General features: G+C 37.5%; 2 protein-coding genes and 2 non-coding genes across 4 annotated transcripts in view; 1 reads left to right on the plus strand and 3 right to left on the minus strand.

The window, feature by feature from the left end:
* LOC135638929 (probable sphingolipid transporter spinster homolog 2) overlaps positions 1-16,027 on the plus strand; it is a 28,437-nt gene extending 12,410 nt beyond the window's left edge. Inside the window, exons 7-16 of the mRNA XM_065152531.1 lie at positions 3,939-4,041; positions 4,134-4,196; positions 5,380-5,455; positions 7,614-7,693; positions 10,244-10,320; positions 11,002-11,115; positions 12,462-12,581; positions 13,491-13,619; positions 15,076-15,154; positions 15,630-16,027. Coding sequence (XP_065008603.1) covers positions 3,939-4,041; positions 4,134-4,196; positions 5,380-5,455; positions 7,614-7,693; positions 10,244-10,320; positions 11,002-11,115; positions 12,462-12,581; positions 13,491-13,619; positions 15,076-15,154; positions 15,630-15,754 — 966 coding nt within the window. The 3' untranslated portion in view covers positions 15,755-16,027. The remainder of the gene's footprint in view (positions 1-3,938; positions 4,042-4,133; positions 4,197-5,379; positions 5,456-7,613; positions 7,694-10,243; positions 10,321-11,001; positions 11,116-12,461; positions 12,582-13,490; positions 13,620-15,075; positions 15,155-15,629) is intronic.
* Positions 16,028-18,664: 2,637 nt separating this feature from the next.
* On the minus strand, positions 18,665-21,566 carry LOC135638308 (prefoldin subunit 5-like). Its single transcript, XM_065151383.1, has 4 exons — positions 21,314-21,566; positions 21,128-21,231; positions 19,561-19,638; positions 18,665-18,936 (listed from the first exon to the last, which is right to left on the minus strand). Exons 1-4 carry the CDS (start codon positions 21,528-21,530, stop codon positions 18,853-18,855), a joined length of 483 nt encoding a protein of 160 aa, XP_065007455.1. The 5' UTR covers positions 21,531-21,566; the 3' UTR covers positions 18,665-18,852.
* Positions 21,567-21,634: 68 nt separating this feature from the next.
* TRNAF-GAA (transfer RNA phenylalanine (anticodon GAA)) lies at positions 21,635-21,707 on the minus strand. The gene has a single exon. It is a non-coding gene; the product is annotated as a tRNA-Phe (tRNA).
* A 69-nt stretch (positions 21,708-21,776) lies between these two features.
* Positions 21,777-21,849, minus strand: TRNAF-GAA (transfer RNA phenylalanine (anticodon GAA)). The gene has a single exon. It is a non-coding gene; the product is annotated as a tRNA-Phe (tRNA).
* Between the last annotated feature and the right edge of the window lie 560 nt (positions 21,850-22,409).

Genomic DNA, 22,409 nt, shown 5'->3' on the forward strand with positions numbered 1-22,409 from the left:
GGTCGTTTGGCCATTGAGCTTGATGTCTACGTACATCAGCTCACCACTTCTTGCTTTTTGTAGCCTTGTCTTCGTGTTCTCCCCCACTTGACCCCGCATGGCGTTCAACAAACGCATTGCTCCCATCTGGGGTCCTTGCGACTCCTCATCGTCGTTGCTGGATTCAAAACTACTCGAACTAAGAGCTACAGTCTTACCCTTGTCCGATCGTGGGGGGGCGGATGGAAGTTGTTAAAGCATTGAGTGCCTGTTTTTATGGGCACTCCCTCACCATGTGCGGTCCTCCGCACAAGAAGCATCTGCCAGGTTTCGGGGCCTTGCCCTACGGGCTTGGCCCTTTGTGGGAACTCTTCTTCCTTTGTTCGCCCCCGAGCTCCTTCCCTCGAGAATATTTTGGACGACGATTGCCTGAAGATTGTTTCCTTCTTCCCGGGTCTTAAGAGGAAACAAAGTCGGTGAGCCTTTCTGCGGCAACAATTGCTCCGATCACATCGGCGACATTCCTTTGGTGTAGTTCTTATTGAGCCCATAGCTTTAAACCATCGAGGAAGCTGAATAGCTTATCCTTCTCGGAGATGTCCCGTATGTCCAGCATTAGCGTAGAAAATTGATTCACGTAGTTTCGAATGGAAGTACTCTGGCGGAGTTGTCTCAGCTTCCTCCTTGCGACGAACTTTGTGTTCTCCGGTAGGAATTGAGTTCTTAACTCCTGCTTTAAGTCCTCCCATGTGTCGACTCAACACTGACCTTATTGGATCTCCTCCCAACAGGTTCGCCACCAAAGTTTTGCATCTCCGTTCAGATACATGGTTGCTATAGAAATTTTGGTTTCTTCAGAATCAGGCCTCGTAGCTCGAAAGTATTGTTTCATGTCGAACAGGAAATTCTCGAGCTCTTTGGCATCTCTGGCCCCTCCATAACCATGAGGCTCGGGTGCCCTCAAGTTCTGTGGCTGCGCAACGCGGGCGTTGTTTCCTCCCGCATTTAGTGCTCTTGTGAGCATGGTCACCCTTGAAGTGAGTTCCGCCACAACTTCCTGTAGGTGTTGCACGGAGTCTTTGGTGTCAACTGAGAGTCGATCAACTAGGGCCTCGATCTTGTCGATCCTAGACTCCGCTTCTTCTTGCGAGCTCTCTACCCCAACAAGCCTTTGTTGGCCATAGTAGAGTTCCTCCAAGCTCGCTTTAAGAACATCCAAGCGGGTTTTCGCCGTTGTGAGTCTCTCTTTATGACTCTTTTTCCCGGTTAGCGCTCCAGATTGCGCCTCCTCCGCTCGCGGAGAGTAGCCAACTTCTCGCTCATCATGTTCGCTGTCGCACTCCTCATGAGCGGCTCCAACAGCATGGGAGCGAGTGTGCACTTGCAGCCTACCTACGGCTGCTTGGGGCAAGGGTCCGGCTTGCCCCGTCTTACTTGATTCGCCACGATGCTTTGCCATGGCGAAGTTGCGAAGTTCCTTCGTTGCTCGCTCGAAGTGCTTGCCCGCTCTGATACCACAATGTCACGGCCTTAGTTGGAATTGCCTAAGGCGTGAGGCACCATTGCGGCAAAGACGCAAACTTAGCTTGCGTTGCCTAAGTCGCGAGGCACCCTTGCGGCAAAGATGCGAACTTAGCTTGCGTTGCCTAAGTCGCGCTTTGCCCTTGCGATTTGCGTCCGCAAAGATCAGCCCACTTGCAACCTCTCGCAGGTCCCGAAGGTCTTGTAAAAGAGAAAGTTGATTAGTTCGAAGAATGAGCGACGGACAAGTCCCGACGTCTTGCGAAAAGGGGAAGCTTTACAAGCAATTCAGCGAGCACCTTGCATGCACAAGAGAAAAGAGGGAGAGGAGGAAAACAAGGATTTTAGAGGGTTGAACGAATAGCTGCAAGTCCACAAATAGCTGCTCACCGGGTACCGGGCGTGACAACAAGTTCCCGTCAAGTTAACGTGCGAACTTGCGAAAGGTTGTTCAACGCCCGACACTATACCGAAGCCCCATCCCCCATGGTGCCACCTGGGTGGTTCCAGGGTGCTGAGATGCTGACGTTTCGCGTGCGGCAGTGGGCTGCAGAAAACAGCCTGTGGCACACGAAAACAAAGTTGTTTTGGGGTTGTTTTGCTCGGTTCGGTGAGCGGTCGCACTATAGCGCTGCAACTTATTCGAACTTACATTTTTTACAAGCAAAAGGACTTAAAACCAAGACAAACTATGCTGTCAAGCAGCTGTACATGTAGATAAGAGCGACGAACGGTTCGTTGAACTGAGTTGTTGCGGGTGTGCGACAACCGTTCGTGACAAAACGTCCAAGGTGTTAGGCATTCACCCAAGTGTAATGAGGCACTCACCAATGTAAAACTTATAATTAAATATTATTTAGGATGAAGACAATCATCAAGATATAAATTAGACAATACATGAGTTTCATATCATTTATATTCTAAATATCACCACTAACATATTGAATTACATATATTTAACCATGAAAATAAAGGTACTATCTCTGATTACCATGATTGAACATCCTAAAAATGCTGTGACAATCCAAGAGGTTAGCAGTAACAATCCAGTAATTAACTGTTCAGGATCAATAATCAAGAGTGAGGCTATGACTGCAGAGTGCAGAGGTGACGGAGAGCAGCAGCAGAGTTCTGATGCATTGAAGTCCAATGATGTCCGGTCGAGTGCAGAGGTAGGGGGTCATGGCTGGAGATGGGTGGTGGCTGAGAAGCATAGGAGCCAGGGGGTGGGTGGCTTTGCATTTATTGGAGATGGACAGAGAGATATATCTAATTGCAGGGAAGGAGGGAGGGAGAGAGAGCCGAGAGTGAGGAGAGACAGAGGTGGGGCTGCTTGCACCACTGAGAGAGAAAAAAAAAAGAAGAAAAAGAAAGGGAGAAGATTATTTTGCAGCTGGAGTGTAATGTTTCTTGTTCTGGAGTAGTAATTGTTAGAAATTAGTTGCCAAGCATAGCCTCCACGTTTGATATATCAGCTCCTGCATGCAAAATGGTTATACGGTTGGCCTTGAGAGAAGATTATGTTTCGCATATAAGATGCTTATAAAGTAAGATACTGAGTCAAAAGAATGATTAGTTGGACTTATATCTGTAACTGTTAATTTCTTGTTTTTCTTGAGGTCATAGTCATCCAATGGAAATATTGCCTAGTTAATTGCCAAAGCTCATCTGTTGATTAGAACCAAGGTACCAAATACCTTGCATTGGTACATATGTATATTTTTAAATTTTCTGTCTGGTACAGATATAAGCAACTCACCTGATAAATTGGTACTTATATATATTTTTAAATTTTCTGTCCGGTATGCCGTGCACCACCTGATAAGCAACCCAGTACAGTATGCTTAGCACTTGTAATATATATTTTTTAAAATTTTCTAACAGCTAGGAGTGACAATTGTGTTCTTTTTCTTTGCATTTTCTATTTTCTCATTGTCACACACTCATGCATGTGGTCACTCTGTCATGCCTTTCCTTTTTCTCCCTTGTGCCATGTTTTGCCACCATGCCACTGTCACCAGTGTTTTTCTTCCCTGCTGCATTGCTGCCATCTCCTCTTTCTTGCCTGTTTGCTCCTCTGGCTCTTCTTCATCCGACTTCTCCTCCATTCTTCTTCTGCCAGTCTTGCTCTTCCTCCCCCCATCTAGTGTCGGTACATCAGCTCATACTAAGTTACTTACTGGTCCAGCTGCTGACCAGTATTGGTATCAGATGGAGATTTTAAACTTTGATTAGAACATTGCCCCAACGCCTGGCTTTTAATATGGTCCTCCTGTATGTGTTCCTACCAGTAGATATTTGAAAATGTAAAACTCACTTAAGCAGAGTGCCATTTAGGTGAGATAGATATATGCACAGATATTGGAGATATGTCATGTGTTTTAAAATCATTTATTAAATAGGTAAAATCTCATTTTGTTTCTTTCTCTAATATTAAGGTTGGTAACCATCTTCATTGGCGTGCTGCATTCTGGGGGGAGTCAATCTTGATGCTTCCATTTGCTATTTTAGGCTTCATTATAAAGCCTCTGCAGCTGAAAGGTAGTTACTTTTTGGTAACCTCTGCTATATATATGTGGTCTGGTGCAAGTGGAATCCTAAAATACTCGTGTTTTAACATTTTAATATTACAGGTTTTACAGCATCTCTATCAGAAAAAGCAGAGACTAGTGATGAAATAATTGTCCAAGATGGTGGTATGTTTCAACACCTGATATGCTAGTTACATTTCATCTTTTATTTGTTGCTTGATTGCTTCAGATTGCAACTCTATTCAGATAGGAAATCAACTTTGGTGACAAATCATTATTAAAAGGAACAGTCATTGACTACTCTACAACACTCGTTTATTTGTAAACAAGGATTAAAGTTTTGACCATACCAATCAATACATTATTTCTAAGCAAAGATAAATGTTTCAGCCATATCGGTCAATACAGACAGGTTTTTACTGGTCCCATGGTTGATTTGTACATGGACCAGGCAATTTCATCTGGTTTAGTTTGGAACTGAGCTTATCCTGTGTAAGCTTATGGCACCATGCTTACCAAGTGGTAAGCTGACTACCATTGAGCCTCCTCCTTGGTTTCCTTTCTGTTTGCTTGTAGTGGTCTGGTCGAACCCACTATTACCAACCTCTGCAAATGCTGCCAAGAACACAAAGTTCCTCAAGTATTCCATGTTGTACATGTAACTGAGGTGTTTTTTTCTTTTTGTAACTGAGATGTTTTGGGTTTGGGATTGTTTTCCAGGTTTGGGCTGCCCATGAGACTTCAAAAGAAGGTGAGCTACAAGAGAAATGTGCCACAATAAACTCTAGTGAGTTCAATTTGAAACCAGTTTAACTGGTTTGCCTAAACAAGATACCAGTAAAAAATGTAGACTGCATTATGATTGGTCTGGTTCAAAATAAGACCACATTTAGTTCAATTGGGGGTATATTCTACAAAATGCCCTGATTTCAATGCCAATTTTGTTTTGGAACAGAACTATTGTTACCCAGTGCATATGCAAAATAAATCAGTACTCAGTCCCATAGATCTATCGTGGGCGTACTATACAAACCGAAACATTTAAGTAACTTGTAGTTCTGAATAATGAGATTAACAACTTAACTTTTTTTTATTTTAAAAGTAAAATAGTCTGGCAACTTTTATTGTTGTTGCAGTTGATAACAATTGTACGCTGAATGTTGTCTCAAAGAAACAATTCTATACTAATTACATTTTATATGGGCTAATATTTTTTACAACATTGGGGATATTGGTTTTCTTGCATAATTATGCTGCCATCTTGAAACCAAACTAGATTGGGCTTTAGATGTCAGTTAGTTTTGTTTTGGTTTCTACTGTGACATCTAATATTTTTGTTTTGTTTCAGATGAACATAATGCCAAAAGTGAGTTGCAAGCTACTGATGAGGATGTGTCTGCAAAAGCACCACATAGATTCTCCTCGTATGTTCTTGTATCAATCCTTTTTTGCCTCTTTAAGTAGAAATTATTAGCAAGAGTTTGTTTTTTTGAAAGTTGACAAGAGTTGTTATAAGCAACGGTTACTTATTTTCTGATTGTTTGTTCTCATGTTGTCTTCACTATTATTGATCCGTGGTTATTGCAATATGATACACTATCATTATTCCATACATCTTGGACCGAACCACGTAGTGGTTCATGAAAAATAAAAAAAAGTGATTTTTTTTTTGTTACTGTATATGATGTTCTTGTGTTGAAATACAGAGCATGGGAATAGTTAGAATGTCATTAAATTTCTTGAGTGTGAAATTTTGACTTTTAGCACCCTCAGAATAGAAGTTGTCATGTAGGGTAACCACGCTTTATCGATCTGGATATCAGATGGTTTATGAAACATGCACAAAAACTTTGTAATCCAAATGAGAATGTTGAGGTAGATGTATGGGTTTCAAAAAAGGTAAAAGAAATTTTTTGCATTCATGAACAATTAGGTGTAGCTTTCCTAGAGAATAAAATGAGATAAGAGTCTAAGATGGTGTGGAGTATGGACAGTTATTAAGGAGACTTCTGGATATGCTGTGGTTCTTTGAAGTGCTACAATTAGTCATGGTGATACAATAAGAAGTAGAGGGAGATCTAAGAAGACTTGACTGGAAATAATATAAGGATATTTGAATGCTCTACTAGAAATATTACCTTGGACAAGGTTTACTGGTGGGAAAAGATCAACATAATCAAGCCCAGATATTTGGGACATTAAAGCTTGTTGTTATCGTTGTTGTATTCTTCTAGCCATCACAATGTTATGGTTTTTTAAGCATTATTTTGTCGTTTCCCTTTCAAAAATACCTTGTGTCTGAATATCATTTGATGTCTTTATTCCAAGATTATTTGGACACTTTGAGGAAAGAGGAAAGAACTGGAAGGAGAGATTCGAAGAGACCATTGACAGTATCTCTTTTAATTTTTAACTGTTAAGTCTTGAGACAAAAAATGAATAGTTTTCTTTTATTCTCTCTGAAATAGTTTTATGAACCCAAAATAACAAATTAAATAATAATTCTCTTCAAGGTTCATTGTACCATGGCGTATCGCTCGGTACAAACAGGACATTGGTATGCCCTCATGTATTTTGTGTCGGTATACTCGGTATGACTTAGTACAGCTCAGTATGTACTATACCGATAGTTGGTCGGTACGTCGGTACGTTGGTACGGACCGGTAAGACGAACCATGATTCTCTTTTGATCTATTATTAATAGTTTGCCAAACTTTAATCCTTCAATCTGTATTGTCTGATCCAGGTGATCTGATTCAGTCCTTTTTTCCCTGAATGGGCTGATCCTATTAGTGATACTGATTTTTTGTCCTTGTAGGAATGATGCTGTATGCAGTTGTTTTTTTTAGCTTGGACTTTTAAGATGACCTTTTTTTTCTAAGTGGACAATATGTGAGGTGTATTGCTGCTATTTCATCAAGGTTAGTCTCTCATAGATAGAAAAGGAGGAAAGGGATATTAAGAGGGGTTCGAAAGGCAATATTGAGATGGAGATACATACTGGTCTATACTAATACCATACTGGTTTCCAGTAGGTTATTGAAACTGGTACCGGACTGCGATTGAAATTTCTGATTCTTTTTTTTTCCTTCTTTGCGACAGTATTTTTACTTTGATGAAAACTATGTCATAGTCCATCATAGGTATATTGCTACTCGTTTGATTGTTGCTACTTCTCCAGATGGACCATCTTTTTTAGATAATGCAGATTTTGACATCCACTATATGATAATAACAATTTAATGATTGAAACTAACCCTCATTAAGATGGTTTTTTTTCTTTTTTAAGAGTCTTGGAGTAGTTATTAGTTAATTTAACCAAATCAAGTTTCGTCTACCTGTCGTCTTCATTATATTAGCTGACAACCTCACAATTGCAGCTTATCGGAGTTGAACATGAACTTTTGATTTGGTTATTATAAGGATCGTTTTACTTCTCCATATAATTGATATTTATTTGATTTGTTATTTCCCTGATTGAGGTAATTTATTGACAGTGAATTATTTTTTTGCTTTTAACTTTTTGCAATCTAATTGTTATGTTTGTTTATCAAATTAATGTTGATCTAATGGTGTTGACAGGATTGTGAGTCAAGTTTCAAGGTTTTGGAAAGATATGAAAGTGCTTCTGTTAGAGAAGGTTTATGTCATAAATGTTCTAGGTAATGTATTCAACATATATTGAACTACAGTCAAGTTTCTTTAAATTATCTATTCATTTCTTTAATAAGGTTTATAATCATGTCTTATACAATTTGTATGCTCTAATTGACATATATGGTTTACATGTTTACTGAAGTTGGCATTCTCCTTGTCCATGACAACTGTTATATTGCTATTATTTTACTGATTTTGTTTGCCTTAGTTGAAGATATGTCAACTTTGTTGATGAATGTATACCCAGTTCCTTGAAGTACGAAAAAGATTATTCAGGAAGTTGAGATGTATTGTAGCTTATGGATCAGGATATTGGAAGATCAAGGTTAATTAATGTAAAAGCTGCAACTAGGCATTAGCAACATAGCCAAAGTTATCAACTCTAACTATTGTAAGCCAGGAAACAAAGCTATATTTGGCAGGAAGCTTTCTGTGGAAGTTACAGCACCATCAAGAGGGTCAGGAAACTATAAGGGGGATAGAACTCAAAATATTCACATTAAAACTAAGAAAGATGTTACTCCAGAAAATCATATGCATAGTCTAGATTCCCAAGTTTTTGTTGATCGATTACCAATTGAAGAACCTATATAGGTTGTGTTTGTGTAAATCAACAATTTAACAATGATGCAAGAAACTTAATCCAAAGATGATTAACTTGAAAATGTGGATGAACATAAAGGAAGAGGCAAGTTCAGATGCAAGTTATCATGTTCAAGGTGTGTCAGAAAAAAGGAGAAAAAATTAGAATTTTTTTTGTTGATGTGCAATTGAAATTGGAGCATATTATTTGATTATTTTTAGGTATCCTAGGTGAATTTATCTACCATATGGTGGTTTTGAAGAAAATATCGGTGATGCACATACTGGTTTGACCATTTTCTTTCCTTCTGGGGCTAGGATGAAATTTGATGTCATGCCAAGGGTATGCTGCAGTTTATTGCTTTCACAGCTTATGCTATCGAGATGAATTATCATATATGAGACATCCTTTGATTAACATCTATTTTAGTTGTTGGATGAGAAAATATTGGTGATGCACATCTATTTTTTCAGCTTGAAGTACACAGGGTGGTCCAGGTTAGATTCATGAAACTATATGGACTATATAAAGAGTTGATAGATTCATGATAGGTCTTAGATGGTTCTAGGTTAGTCAAATATGGTTGTGGATTGAATCTGGTTGTATTATCTAATTTTTACACTGCAGAATATTTTTTTGTCATTTTTAATTAATGTTTCGAGAGTATAGTATACTGTCTTTTGAATTTCTACCATCCATTTAGTTAATGCTTTTTAGGTTAGTATACTGCCTACGAACCTAGTTTCTTTTTCCTTGACCTCTAGATGGTTTAGTTCTAAAATTAAAAAAAAATCTGATGTGCAGTCAATTTTCTTTTGTGCGAAAACCCATCAAGCATGAGACCCTACTAGATGTAAATGGAATATCTTCTATTAAGTTTTATGTTCTTTATTAAAGTTCGCTGTACTATGGCATACCGCTCGATACGGGCGGTATGTACCAGTCCGATAAGGGACTAGTATGGGCGGTACATTGGTATGCTCCCATGTATCTTATATCGGTATGCTTGTTACGGCTCGGTACAACTCGGTATGTATCATACTGATAGCTAGTGAGTATATCGGTATGGAACGGCAATGTGAACCATATTCTTTATCATACTGTTTTTTCTTTAATGCTGTTTTTGTGCAGTTTATTGCATATTTCATGTCTGCCTATGAGTTAAATTTTTAATTTTTTTCTATTTGGTTTATTCTATATTTTTATAAATGGTATTATTGTTAAAATGACTCAAAAACTGAAAACTTAACCTTTGAACATTGCTGTCTGTCTGTTTGATTTTTAGCTTAATCTGATTGGCTATTCATGCCAAAAAAATCATAAATTTCTTACTGCCAAATTTCAAAATTTTGCATAGTTTACACTATTCTACTACAAGTTTCTCTTGATGAACTTCATTGAATTTCTCCTCAAAAGAATTATTTTTACCATAGTTATATTGATGCAATTCTATTGATCTGGAGGTAAGGCCTGTTAATAAATTAAATGGATATTAGGTGTCAGTCAAAATGTGAATAGTAACTTATTCAACAATGTGACAAAATAACAACAATTAGAGATGATAGAAGGTATAGGTCAATATACAAAGTTTCTTGTTACCCTGCCCATCTACCAGGATGTTGAAACCAGTATTTAAAACCTAGTTAAGAGTATAAAGATCTAGAGAATGATTGCTCAAATAGCATTTGGCCTTGATCATTATGATAATCGATGAGGAAAAAGATTTGAAGAATTAATGAGAAACTTGAAGGAGACAAATGTAGCTTTCAATGAGCATTCTTTCTGATGAAAATGCTGGGTTCTGCCATCTTACTAAGGATATAATTAATGAATGGATGAAAAGAGAACAAAATAAAACAAAAAACAAATAATAAATTACTAAGTTTCCCATTGGTTGCATTTTAGAAAATTGCCGACCTTTGCAATTGTTATCATATCTCATTTTCTGATTTATGAGTTTCCTCCTCTGCAGGTTATATTGCATACAATTTTGTTATTGGAGCTTATTCCTACTGGGGTCCGAAAGCTGGTTATGATATCTACCATATGGTATTTTACAGTACATAACTTTTATAAACTTACCTGGTTCATAAAAACTCATGGATATTGAAGGGTCCTCAATTGCATAACTACTAAAGTTTTTACTTTTCTCCTTACTAAGTTGTAGCAGCTTTACCTGCAACACTTTTATTTTAGTTTCTTGACTTGTGGGGTCGAAGAACTTGAGTGTGGCCATTTTGTGTACTCGCTGGTCTGTCATAAGGACGTTATGTGCCAGTGCTGGTAAGGTTTAGTATTCCAGTCTGTTACCAGTTTTCATACGAGTTTGTATGTGTAAAAGCAAATAAAAGAACTGTTGCATTACTGAAACACAGCTAATTTTGCAGTATCCATGTGTACTGATCCCTGTCACACTGGTACTTGCTGCAGTATACCTGATATACTGTGACATTTTATGCCTTTATTCTTTGTAATATACATTTTTGATCGGTTCAACCATTCCCCTGCCAAGTTTTCCATGTGCTGCCTTTGTGTTGAACATGGTAATTACATATTAGCTGGTATTGCACAAAATTTAGCATGGAGGCCCCACTTAATTCCTTGGAGACAGCACTAAAACCATCAGCTGGGTCTTCCATTAGTAAAATTCTTGTTTAGTAATGAATTGTGTTGTCTAAGAGTAAAACCTTTTTGATGGTGTCCTCCTAGTTGATATTTGTTTACTTTCAGAGCAATGCTGACTTGATGTTTGGAGGAATCACAATTGTTTGTGGGATTGTTGGAACTCTAGCTGGTGGATTTGTTCTTGATCTCATGGATTCTACAATCTCAAATGCTTTTAAGGTATATTTATATCCATGATGAGGTACTTGGCCTCTAAATTTGCACTGAACAGTACTTGCAGTTCTTGGTGCATTGAATCATCATTCATAATTATCCTGTCTTCTCACTATTATTATTTTTTTATAACTCCATGTTACTTGGTGCTTTTTTTTTTTGCTTCCTTCATTTGATGGTAAAATTTCTAACAAGTCTTGGCTTTATAAAGCAAAGTTCTAAATTTTGGGTACTGGGCCCATGCCAAACCATATCTAGATCATTATGGTCTAGTTCCTGCTGATGACAAAGAAGAAGAGGAGGCAGAAACAAAGAGGCTGAGGAGGTGAGGGGTACCAGATGAGGGCTGGGGGTGGTGTGGTGATGGGTGGGTGAGAGAGAGGCGCCCCTGGGGGTGAAGTACATAGTTGGCGACATGGCATAAATATATTCCTCATTTGACTGTCAATCGTTCATCTAGAATTTCAAGCTTTAAACTGTATGTCGAGACTCGAGAGTATACTAAATAGAAGCATATAGCACTTGACTGGTAAGTTTGGTATCTTTTAGATTTGAGATTAAGGTTCATTTTATTGTCTTAAATTTGGCTTCAAGGGTAAAGAGACTAGATTATAGAATGCAGATCCACCATAGACAATGTCATGATATTCACTCTCTCTGCAACTCTAAAACTGACAGATGCAAGTTCTCTGTCCTTCATGTTTATGGACTGATTAGGAGTTGTATTTTGTAACATATGATATCTTCTACAAATTTAGTATTTTCTATGATGATGTTTTAACTTCAAAAGCATATGCTTTCAAACAATTAAAGGATGATATTTATTGAGTTTGTTCTACTAAATATGTTTTGTATGCCACAACACATGAGCACAAGTTCTGGAGATCTTAACATAATAAATACTTGCATTTATACTGATGCAACCATATAGGAGTTGATCTACAACATTGGTTATTTGTGAAAAGTTTTCTGGCACAGACATATAGAAGATAAACATCAGCTATTCGTATAGGGTTTTCTGGCAACTTGAAAAGATGATAATTAGTCTAAAGTGGTCAGTGAACCACTTTCCATATCCATTATAATGAGGTTTCTTAAATTATAGTACATATTGACAACATGGCTGGGAGATAACTTGTTTATTCGTGTGCTTTTTTTTTTTGTGATGATCTCATTCCAGGTGTGGTGTTTTCTTGTAGACGTTTTCACCAAGTGATCTCAGTATATTACTAGTCTATATTGTCAAATAAGTTTATTTTTGTGTTTAAATTTCAGTGTGTGAACTATAAAATTTTGATATATCTCTATTTGAAAAATGACACATTAAAAGCTGTCAATGTCATTTCTTGCAGCTTCTTTCTGGTGCAACCTTTCTGGGGGCTATTTTTTGTTTTAGTGCTTTTTGCTTCAGAAGCCTCTATGGTTTTATACCTTTCTTTGCGGTTGGAGAAATTCTTGTCTTTGCTACACAGGTATACAAAATTTATCTTTGAGCACTGGGATTATCATAGTTTCAACTTTCAACTACCAAAAGTGTGTGTCATCAGCTCCACTGACATTACTGATCCCAACAGCAAATCAGAACATCAAGCTTTTACTTAAATTCAACACATTGCACCTGCTGTTTGAACTTTCATATTCCAATAAAAGATGCATACTGGCAATTCCCTGATGAAACACACAGATTGTTGTGAAAACTTTGCTGATTTTCAACTTTTAATGTAAATAGTGTTTTGTCATTTTTTCTTTTTTGGTGAGCTCCTGATACATTAGGAAGCCACTTCTTCCTAATGTAGGTAGACATTTCTTCTATTCACGTGACCCTCTCAAAGTTGCCTACGAGTAGGAACGACAAGGATCTGCCTCAGTGATTTTTCTGTCTCCACTTTGTTCCCCCTAAGACATATACCATTACTAAATCAATATATTCCACCATAGAGACTGAATAAAATTTGTCTACCCTCCTTTCTCCTATGAGAACCCCAGGATCCAACCTCAATTCCTCTTCGTTCCACACTCCACTTTTCCTTTCCAAATAGAGCTTTATCCAAAGCAACCCATGATCTCCTTTCCAGATCATCTCCAGTTTTCAGTGACGTGAGATCATTGAAGATGTCATGTTGAATTGACCCATGATTTTGGCTCTTGGTTCTCTGGATAGGTATAACTTAACAACTAATACATGTATGTATTTTTTCATCACTGCTGCTACTCCGGGTAAAATGCTTACTGTTTATGCTGTTAGAGCTTTCCAGTGGATTCAGAAGCATCCAAGTTTTGTGAAGTTTGCTGCCACAATTTCTATCATGTCAACAACAAGCAAACCTACCTGAATAAGTTCTGATTGATCTTTTAACAGCATGATTCACATGGATCTGCAGGGTCCAGTAAATTATATATGCCTTCACTGTGTCAAACCTAGCTTGAGGCCACTATCAATGGCTATGTCTACTGTCTCTATTCACATATTTGGGGATGTTCCATCCTCACCCCTGGTTGGCGTTCTGCAGGTTTGTTTTTTGTTTTCTTCGTCTTTTATTTACTTTTGAAGTTGTCTTCGACTATTATAGTCATAAAGTTTATCTGAATGAAGTGTATGTTATATCGGTGATGTCCTAAGTTAAGCTATGGAGAAATTAAGCATGTGTCATCATGAAACTATAATGCTTTAAATATTTAAACCTTGTTAATAATTAAAATGAGCTCAAGGATGTCATAGCTGTATAACAATATTATTGCAATATTAGGACCTAGAAACAAGAAAATGCCATTTAGGATATATTCTGACCATGCTTGTAGTGGTAACCATTAGAATCCACAAATCCATCAAAGTCAGTGAGCTGAAAAAAAAAAACCATGATGATACTTTAGTGGTGATATGTCCTAATAATTGAAAACACACCAACATATGGACAATTATGATAAATTGCTAATGATAAACAGTTACTGTCAAAGGTCTCCTAAACTTCAGCTATTAGATTGTCACACTCCACTCAAATTTTTTGTACTAATGTCTTTGGAAAGTTTACAAGTATTAAATATAGATTGTGGATAAAACAGAAAACTTGATCCATGTTCGAGGGAAAACGGAAGAGAATAAATTCAATTATGAACAGATATGGTTGTATTTTCTATAACTTGGAAATTGGTGATATTACATTTTACCCTCTACTTGGATTTGCATGATTCAAGGGTTTAAATAGGCGCTCAGGCGCTCACTTAGGCGTTCGGGAGGCGAGGCTGGATGCCAACAAAAATAAATGGTAAAGGGAGCATCCAGGGACTTCCTTTACGTTTAGGTGTACAAATCAGGAAAAAAAAATTGACTTGTACACCTAACTATCTCATGTATAACAACATTGGCATCCAGGGACTTCCTTTACGTTGTTAGGTTTTGTTTCCTGATTTTATAGTGATTCTACCACAGTTCTTGTGAATTGGTTTAAATGAATTTTTCTTTATTGAAAGCTTTACAAATTTTTGTGATAATGTAAGTTTCTTTTCTTTTTTTGGAAGATAATATACCCATTTTGTCACAGGTTGCTATGTCTCTTTGAACAGTAGATTGCCTTGTGATTGTTGAAATTCAAATAAATGCTTTGCTGTTGATTGATGTGATATATGACTTCCATTTTGATACTTTTCAAAGTCGTATGCTTCAGGAGACCGACCTCTTTTATAGTTTGGTTATAAGTGTATGTTAAACATCATGATATGAAGATTGTGAATATTTCAAAAAGATCCTTGAACTTTCTTGGGGTTGTAGAGCTATAACTATTGTTGTGAGTTTAAGGCTAAAACTATCACAAATATTTTGCAAATAGGTTAACATGGATTAATCTTAAAAACCCAACTGTACTTTTCTTATGCTGGAGACCACTGTGACTGTTACCACTTTGTCTTACTTCAGTTGCTCTTTTCCTTTTTCCTTGATATGATGGTGACTTATTTTGGATGTTGGTGCAGGACTACATCAACAACTGGAGAGAAAGTGCTCTCATACTGACATCAATCCTGTTTGTTGCGGCAGCAATATGGTTTATAGGTTTGTTGCAGACACTATAATCTTCTAGACCATAAAATGTTTTCTTCTAGAGCTTGCCTGTAAAATGATCCATTGCTATCAATTTATCAAATCACATATGCTGAACACTTGTTCTTATTGCATGTTGAATAGTTGGATCAAGGGATTATATTATATTTCATGTGCATGTGTGCAGAGTGCCTATTAATTACATGAATTCTCTCCATTCTTGTGGAAGAATCTAATACCTACAGTAGGATTTACTTCATCCAATGTAAATCTATAATTTTCGTACACATTTTGTATGTTTCGTTGCTAGTGCTTATATTGGCATATTTGTCACCAGAGCATTAGTCGTAGGTCTCATCTACAGACATTTTTAGTAAATTGAACCCTTTTTCTTGCTTTGCTGTGTCTAATGTGGCATCCGCTGCATTCTACTACTTGGTTTCATTTTCAACTACTTGAACAACTAATCCAATTGCATTGTGAGCAGGTATCTTTCTTAAAAGCGTAGACCGCTTTAATGAAGATAGCGAACAAGGTGTTCCATCTGTTGAGCGGTCAAATCGGAGGCCACTACTTGATGTTAATGTCGAGACATCAGAAGAGTCCTCCTAAGACTCAAAAAAGTGTTGGGCAAATTGCTCTACAGCTTGTTGCTTTGGACGGGTATACAGACGAAGGCATTTCTGTTCTCAATCAGTGTGGAGATAAAATCACTCTATCTCTTATTATCATTTTCCTTAAGTGTTTGTTACATCTGTGTATATCATTACTTTAATTCCACACAGGCGGTTTATTTGTGTAGATATTTCTTCCACAAGGTTTTTACAGTTTGTTGATCACACTGATATAGTGCAATCCAAGGATCAAAAGTGGGCTTTCACTCGATGTGGCTGTTCTTTTGTCTATACTTAGCTATGAGATAAAAAAGGGATGCGGTAACATCACGGGAAGTCGTGGAACCCCTTTGTCTTCTATACTTACCACGATGAGCCTCGTCTTTCATCTTGGTACTTCTCTTGTTTTCTTTGTTTTTCTTCTTTGATGATTATATCATCTAGTTATATTTAACTTGGTCACAGTGGAAGCTCCGAAGGGTCGGAATAAATTTGGATCTAAGAAACACGATTATAAGGTTAGGGAGGGTTACTTATAAATTACTGTTGTGGTTAGTTATCTTTAGTATTTTATTTTTTATATTTTAAAAAATTATATTTATATTTTTTATAATTAAGTAAGTAAAACATTTAAGTTTATTTAGTATAATAATATTAGTTTTATCAACGTAAATTTAAAAATAAATAGTAAAAAGATCATTTTAATGTTTGATAGCAAATGACGATATTGTTCGCATCAACATCAATGTAGTTGATTGGTCATTTTTATAAAGTTCGCTATCACCACGATATCACATGCCTTCACGAGGAGTGTATCGTCGACATTATCGTCGTTCAACCCGCGTTGCTTTACATCTGTGTTGACGTTGATATAATTGTTAAGTGGCAACTACGTCGACATCGACATAGATGATGGTGGCCACCTTATCGTGACTCGTTGGGCAGATCCCAACCACAATCAGAAGATGGGTCACCAAAGCTCCTACCACTCCTCTTGTTGTTGTGTTAATTCCAACACTAGCTCTCGCTAAGCAACTCTCTCATTGCTCTGCATTTTCGTTGTTGATGCCATAATGGCCACCACCATCTAGCCAACGCTATTGTCACTTAGCAATTACGTTAGCGTCGATGCAGATGAAGAGTGATCCGAGGTGGGCAACAAGAAGGTCGACGATGCACTCCTCGTGTTGACGGGTGGCGGACAGTGAGAGCGAACTTATCATCGTCGGAGGTGGTCAGACAATTATATCGGCGTTGACACCAGTAGCGCCACTACCAACATCATCTACTATCAAATATTAAAATTATTTTTTTATAATTTATTTTAATATTTTTGTTGATAAAACTTAATAAATTGACTTAGCTATTTCACTTTATTGGTGTCAATATAACCTTTTAGAACGTATGTTGCAGGACATAGCTAACTAAATGAGATAAATTAGCTCGATTAAATATTATATTTCGTTTACATACTTGAATTTTCGTAAGCCTACATCAAATGTTGGATTATCTTTTGGTTATGGTATTTCTTTAATCTTTTATCAATGTCCATGATCTTGATGTGGATATAACTGCAGAAGATCCAATTTGCATATGCACAACGTCAGAGACCTATCTCACCAACAGCTTCAATCTCACAACAAACACCTCAATAAGATATAGTTGCCTTCATCTGCCCGTGAAGCATAGTGATCAGTGCATAGGATGAATAATGTATCAGAATCCAGCTGACGTAGGCTGCTAAGTGAGCAATTAATTCTGGCGTATTTGAAAAATCACATTCAAGCCTACTTTATAGCCGATATTCGTGAATAATAATCCTCGTAATTTCAGGAAAGCAATAAGTAAGCAGCATTCTTATGTACAGTAGTTTTTACTGACATGCAATCCAGCGAAAGATCATTCAGCTAATTAAATATTACTTTATACCTCTTTAGTATTTTGATTTCGAAACTTAAAAAATTTATATTAAAATTTTTATATTTATAAAAGTAAAACATATAGTTTTATTTACCTTGTGTTACCGACAAAAACATAAAAATGATAGACAAAAAGATAATTTCAATGTCTCAATCATATTTTCTGTGATGACAGACGACAACGTCATTCGGACACCGCGGGTAACTGTTGTGGATGAGGAGAGAGAACGACAATGAGAGATAAGGTAAAAAGAGAGGAGGAAAAGACCAACACAAATGCTAACGCTCTGCATTTGTATCGACGCCGCTCGGTAATTGTGTTAATGTCGCTTAGCAACTATGCCAGCACTGACGCTGATGCAGAGTAATGTCACTTTACAATTGCATCAATGCCGATACAAATGTGAAACAACGCTCTGCATCTACATCTACACCAATGCAAATGCCAAGCGACGCTATGCATCTATGTCGACACCGACATAATTATCAACGAACAACGCATTATCCTCTTCCTCCTCTCCTTTTGTCTTATCTTTCATCGTAATTCTTCCTCTTCATCCACAACAACCACTCAGCCCCCAATAACATTGTCGTCCGTCACCATCAAAAATGTAACCTAAACGTTAAAATTATTTTTTCACATGTCATTTTCGTGCTTCCATCAGTAAAACCAAAAGCATTAAGACAAAAAAAAATTAAATGTTTCAATTTCATAACTATAAATATTTCAATATAAAATTTTTAAATCTAGAGATCAAAATATTAAAAAGATCTAACTACAAAATATAATACATAATTAGCCCAAACTCATTCGACATAAAGGGGAGAGCGAGAGAGAAAACCATCACAACAACAGCGCGTGCAGCCTAAAACCACAGAATCAGGTGAGACCAAGTAGCATAGGTGAGAGATCCTTTAAGTAAAGTGTTGAATACTAGATATTGTTTTTCTTTATTTTACGTCAATTCGACAGTTGGTTAGATAGGAAATGCAGTATCAACAGTTGATAAAATATTTCTTGCAAAGGGTGTCTTGAACCGAGGAGAAAACACGACACCGTAGAGTACAAATTTCAAGTCTTTGGTACCTCACTCTAGAAGAACACCCGAAACATTTTCCCAAAGCTAGTGAAATGCAATAACAGTCTCACAATGAAAATTGTTCAAACAATCTTAAGTTATGTACTTGTGGATGTCTGCCTGAGTTTTCCTTGTAATACTATACCAGCTTCATCTGCTATGTGTTTCTTCTTAGTAGCCATCTGCACACCAGGAAACAAAGTTCACATGGTGAATTCTAGAAATTTGCCATAGTGAAGTTCAATACTTCAGATTCTTGAAGAAACAACACTTGTAACGAGAGAACAAAAAATTAGACAGCTGAGATCAATGACTTAAAAGTGAATGTGAGGCAGGCAAACCTCTAAAAGGATTGCTGAATACAAGAATCGTTTACATCAATAATTAGCTCAGAAAAGATTCAACAAAAAATGTAGATCAACGAATGATATGCCCATATCAATGGCAGGAGGATTTTATAAAATGTATGGACATAACGACAACAAAACAAGATTGAACATATAAAAGAAGTAAAATGAAAAAGGCTACTACAAGCTTATTCCATATTTACAAATGACGTATTTTATACAAACACGTATGACATACAGACAGTAATCATATTTTGAAACTTGCAGACAGCTCTGTTTCAGATCTAAATTAATGAAAACTGCACCATAGACAAAAAACTTGGGCTTTGATCTGATCCCAATCTAAATACATTAGTTTAGGCCATATGATAAATATGAACTCAAGGAATACAGTATATTTTAAAGATGCTAACACTTGATATAACAAGAGAGAGAGAGAGAGAGAGAGATGGAACATACGTCTGTGAGTTCATCATGATTTGACTTCAGTAAGGAAAGTTTTCTCTCACAATAGTCTTTTCCTTCAGCCATGGTCTTCTGCAATGAATAAATATGATATAAGTTAGAGAGAGCATCACAAGAAGAAAGATCATGTGAGAACACACACATACAAGGGGAAACTTATGCAAGTTGTTCTTGGTTAAAATGTATACAAAAATTATGAGCAAGGAGAAATAACAAGATATTTTTTATTAAGTGATCTAGATCAATATAGTGTAATCAAAATATGGGACCATATTGAAGCTGGATGAGCTTTTCTACTTTTCAAAACCCTTTGAAGGGTGATCCTTCTTAATCCAGTATATATTATTAGTTTCCCACAGAACTTGTCCCTGAAACACCTTTTGGTTCTAGTTTGGAAGAAGCAAAAGTTAAGATGTTGTAGAAGCACGGTTTATGTTTTCAAAAGGATAACCTACTAGGAAATTATATAACTCTTAAATTTGCTCAGGTAATCTTCAAAATTAAAAGAGACGTCATATGGTTAATTTCAGCACTAACAGCTAGATAGACATTCCTTTTGCCTTTGGAAGGAAAGATCCCTTTCCTGATATCAAACTATTTGCATCATTATGGTGTCATCAGAATATAGATATTTATAAAACAATTAAATTCTTTTCTCCATCTATCAGCTCCAGCAAGAAAAAGATATTCCATGCACCATATGGATGAACATTATTGCCACCGGATTTAGTAAGAAAAACAGAAAAGGATTGGAGAGTCCATCAGAACAATAATTTATTTAATGAGATTTAACTGAGTAGCATTATCAACACTCAGAAGGGCTCAGGCTCATGCAACCAGGAAAGGGCTATTTAAAATTCCCTTGATGATAGGAATGAATCTACTGGAAGAAGAAGATAAACTTTTAAACAGAATCCTGAGGATGTCTCCGAAACACAAACTAGCTAGAAGTCATGTAAAATGCAGTTCCTAGTAATGGAGCCCCCAAGTATTAGATGGGTCTCCTGTAGTATAATGAAGATGTTGGTTGTTTGAAACCTCCCTCACCATACACCATTGTCTTATATAATCTTATTGTTCCTTTTCTCCCCAAAGATGATTCCCACTAATCAATATGGACTATGAATAGCCTTGAATTTGAATAACTTCCATCTAATATAGGTCCTGACAAAACACGCTCCACAGCAGATACTTCTTGAAGTAGTTCAGAGTCTTCAGACTGTAACTTTGTACAGCACTACAACAAGCAGATGATGAGTTTCCTCGACACAATCCGAAGGTACGTCCATGCTCTAATTAAGATCAGATGATGGAGGAGTTCTCCAACTCATATAGGACAGAGTGAAGATAACTATATGATTCTGCATGCCTTCCAACTTTGTTCAGGAGCCTAAGAAAGCAACTGCAAATAGAATTTTTTCGGCGGAGGCATCTATAACAGGATACAAAAGCTTCTCTGAAACCCTGTACCGGCGCCCAAAAACCCATCTTTACCACAACCAAACCAAGAAAGCAGTTGAAGGAGTGCATCTCTAACAATTAGCAGGAGAACAAGAAGAACCTCGATGAAGTATCCGGTTCCAACGTCGACGAGAACCTTCTCGGAATCATCGAGCGTACCGGGAACGTAAAGAGACGCCGTGAGCGGGACCAGCAACTTCTTCCCTGCCAAGCGATAACAGGGCGTCACGCACCACCATAACACGGGAACGCGAATGAAGAGCGAAGAAGAGAGGGCTGGCGGCACCTTGAGGTCGGAGGGACAGGTCGTGGAGGGCGGCGGCGGCGACCTCGAGCCGCGCAGCGGCGGTGCGAATCTTGGTAAGGCTGTCCTGAAGGAGATTGACCTCGAGATCGGACTGCTCCTTGAGGGATCTTAGCTGCTCCAAGCTCAGCTTCTCCATGTCGGAAGCCCTAATCGAGGCACTCGCAGCCCCGGCTCCCTTCGACCCATGGCTCGCCATGGTCGAACCCCGTTAAATGATTAATGAGTGCATAACAATAGAGATAATTGAAGGCTATATCGCACAAAATAGGGTTATTATAATGTCACGAAAAAAAAATATAATGCGGTGAGCGTGGATCGAACACGCGACCTTCAGATCTTCAGTCTGACGCTCTCCCAACTGAGCTATCCCCGCTTAATGTAAATAAATGATTACCCAATAAAATATAAGTATCTATACTGAATGGCGAAAAATAAATTATAATGCGGTGAGCGTGGATCGAACACGCGACCTTCAGATCTTCAGTCTGACGCTCTCCCAACTGAGCTATCCCCGCTTGATGCAAATAAATGGTTACTCACTGTAATATACTCATCTATTCTTAATGGCATCACAGTTCCTGTGGTGGATGGAGAAGACGCCGCTCTTGTGCTCTCTCTTGCTTGGAGGCGTTCGTCAAGGAGACGATGATCCCACCTGATGCGCTCCAAGAACGTCTTCGGGTTCTTAGCCAGAAGGCTTCTGCATCATCTGTAGCTTGATTTATGTGACTCATATGCTGCTTTAAATTTCTGTAAGGGGATTCGAGCCTCAACTATCTAAAATAAATATAATAAATTCTACTGGATAAATAATAAATTTGTTAAATAAATCATTTATTAAAAATAATAATAATAAAAAATTAAGTTGAGCTAATTTTAAAGGTTTTTTCAGCGACTAAATTGTCCTCTTGACTTCACAACCTTCTCACCCTAATAATATACATAACATTCGTTTTCTAGTGCCGCGTGTGACGACAAAGTCGTCATATGAAATAGTGCCGTTCCATTTTGGCTTGGTTCCTCCTCTGATTGGGTCAAGGTAGTTCTCCTTCATTGATATCTAAGCCGTCTTGTT

Source organism: Musa acuminata, chromosome BXJ3-5, assembly GCF_036884655.1.
Source record: "Musa acuminata AAA Group cultivar baxijiao chromosome BXJ3-5, Cavendish_Baxijiao_AAA, whole genome shotgun sequence".
NCBI lineage: Eukaryota > Viridiplantae > Streptophyta > Magnoliopsida > Zingiberales > Musaceae > Musa > Musa acuminata.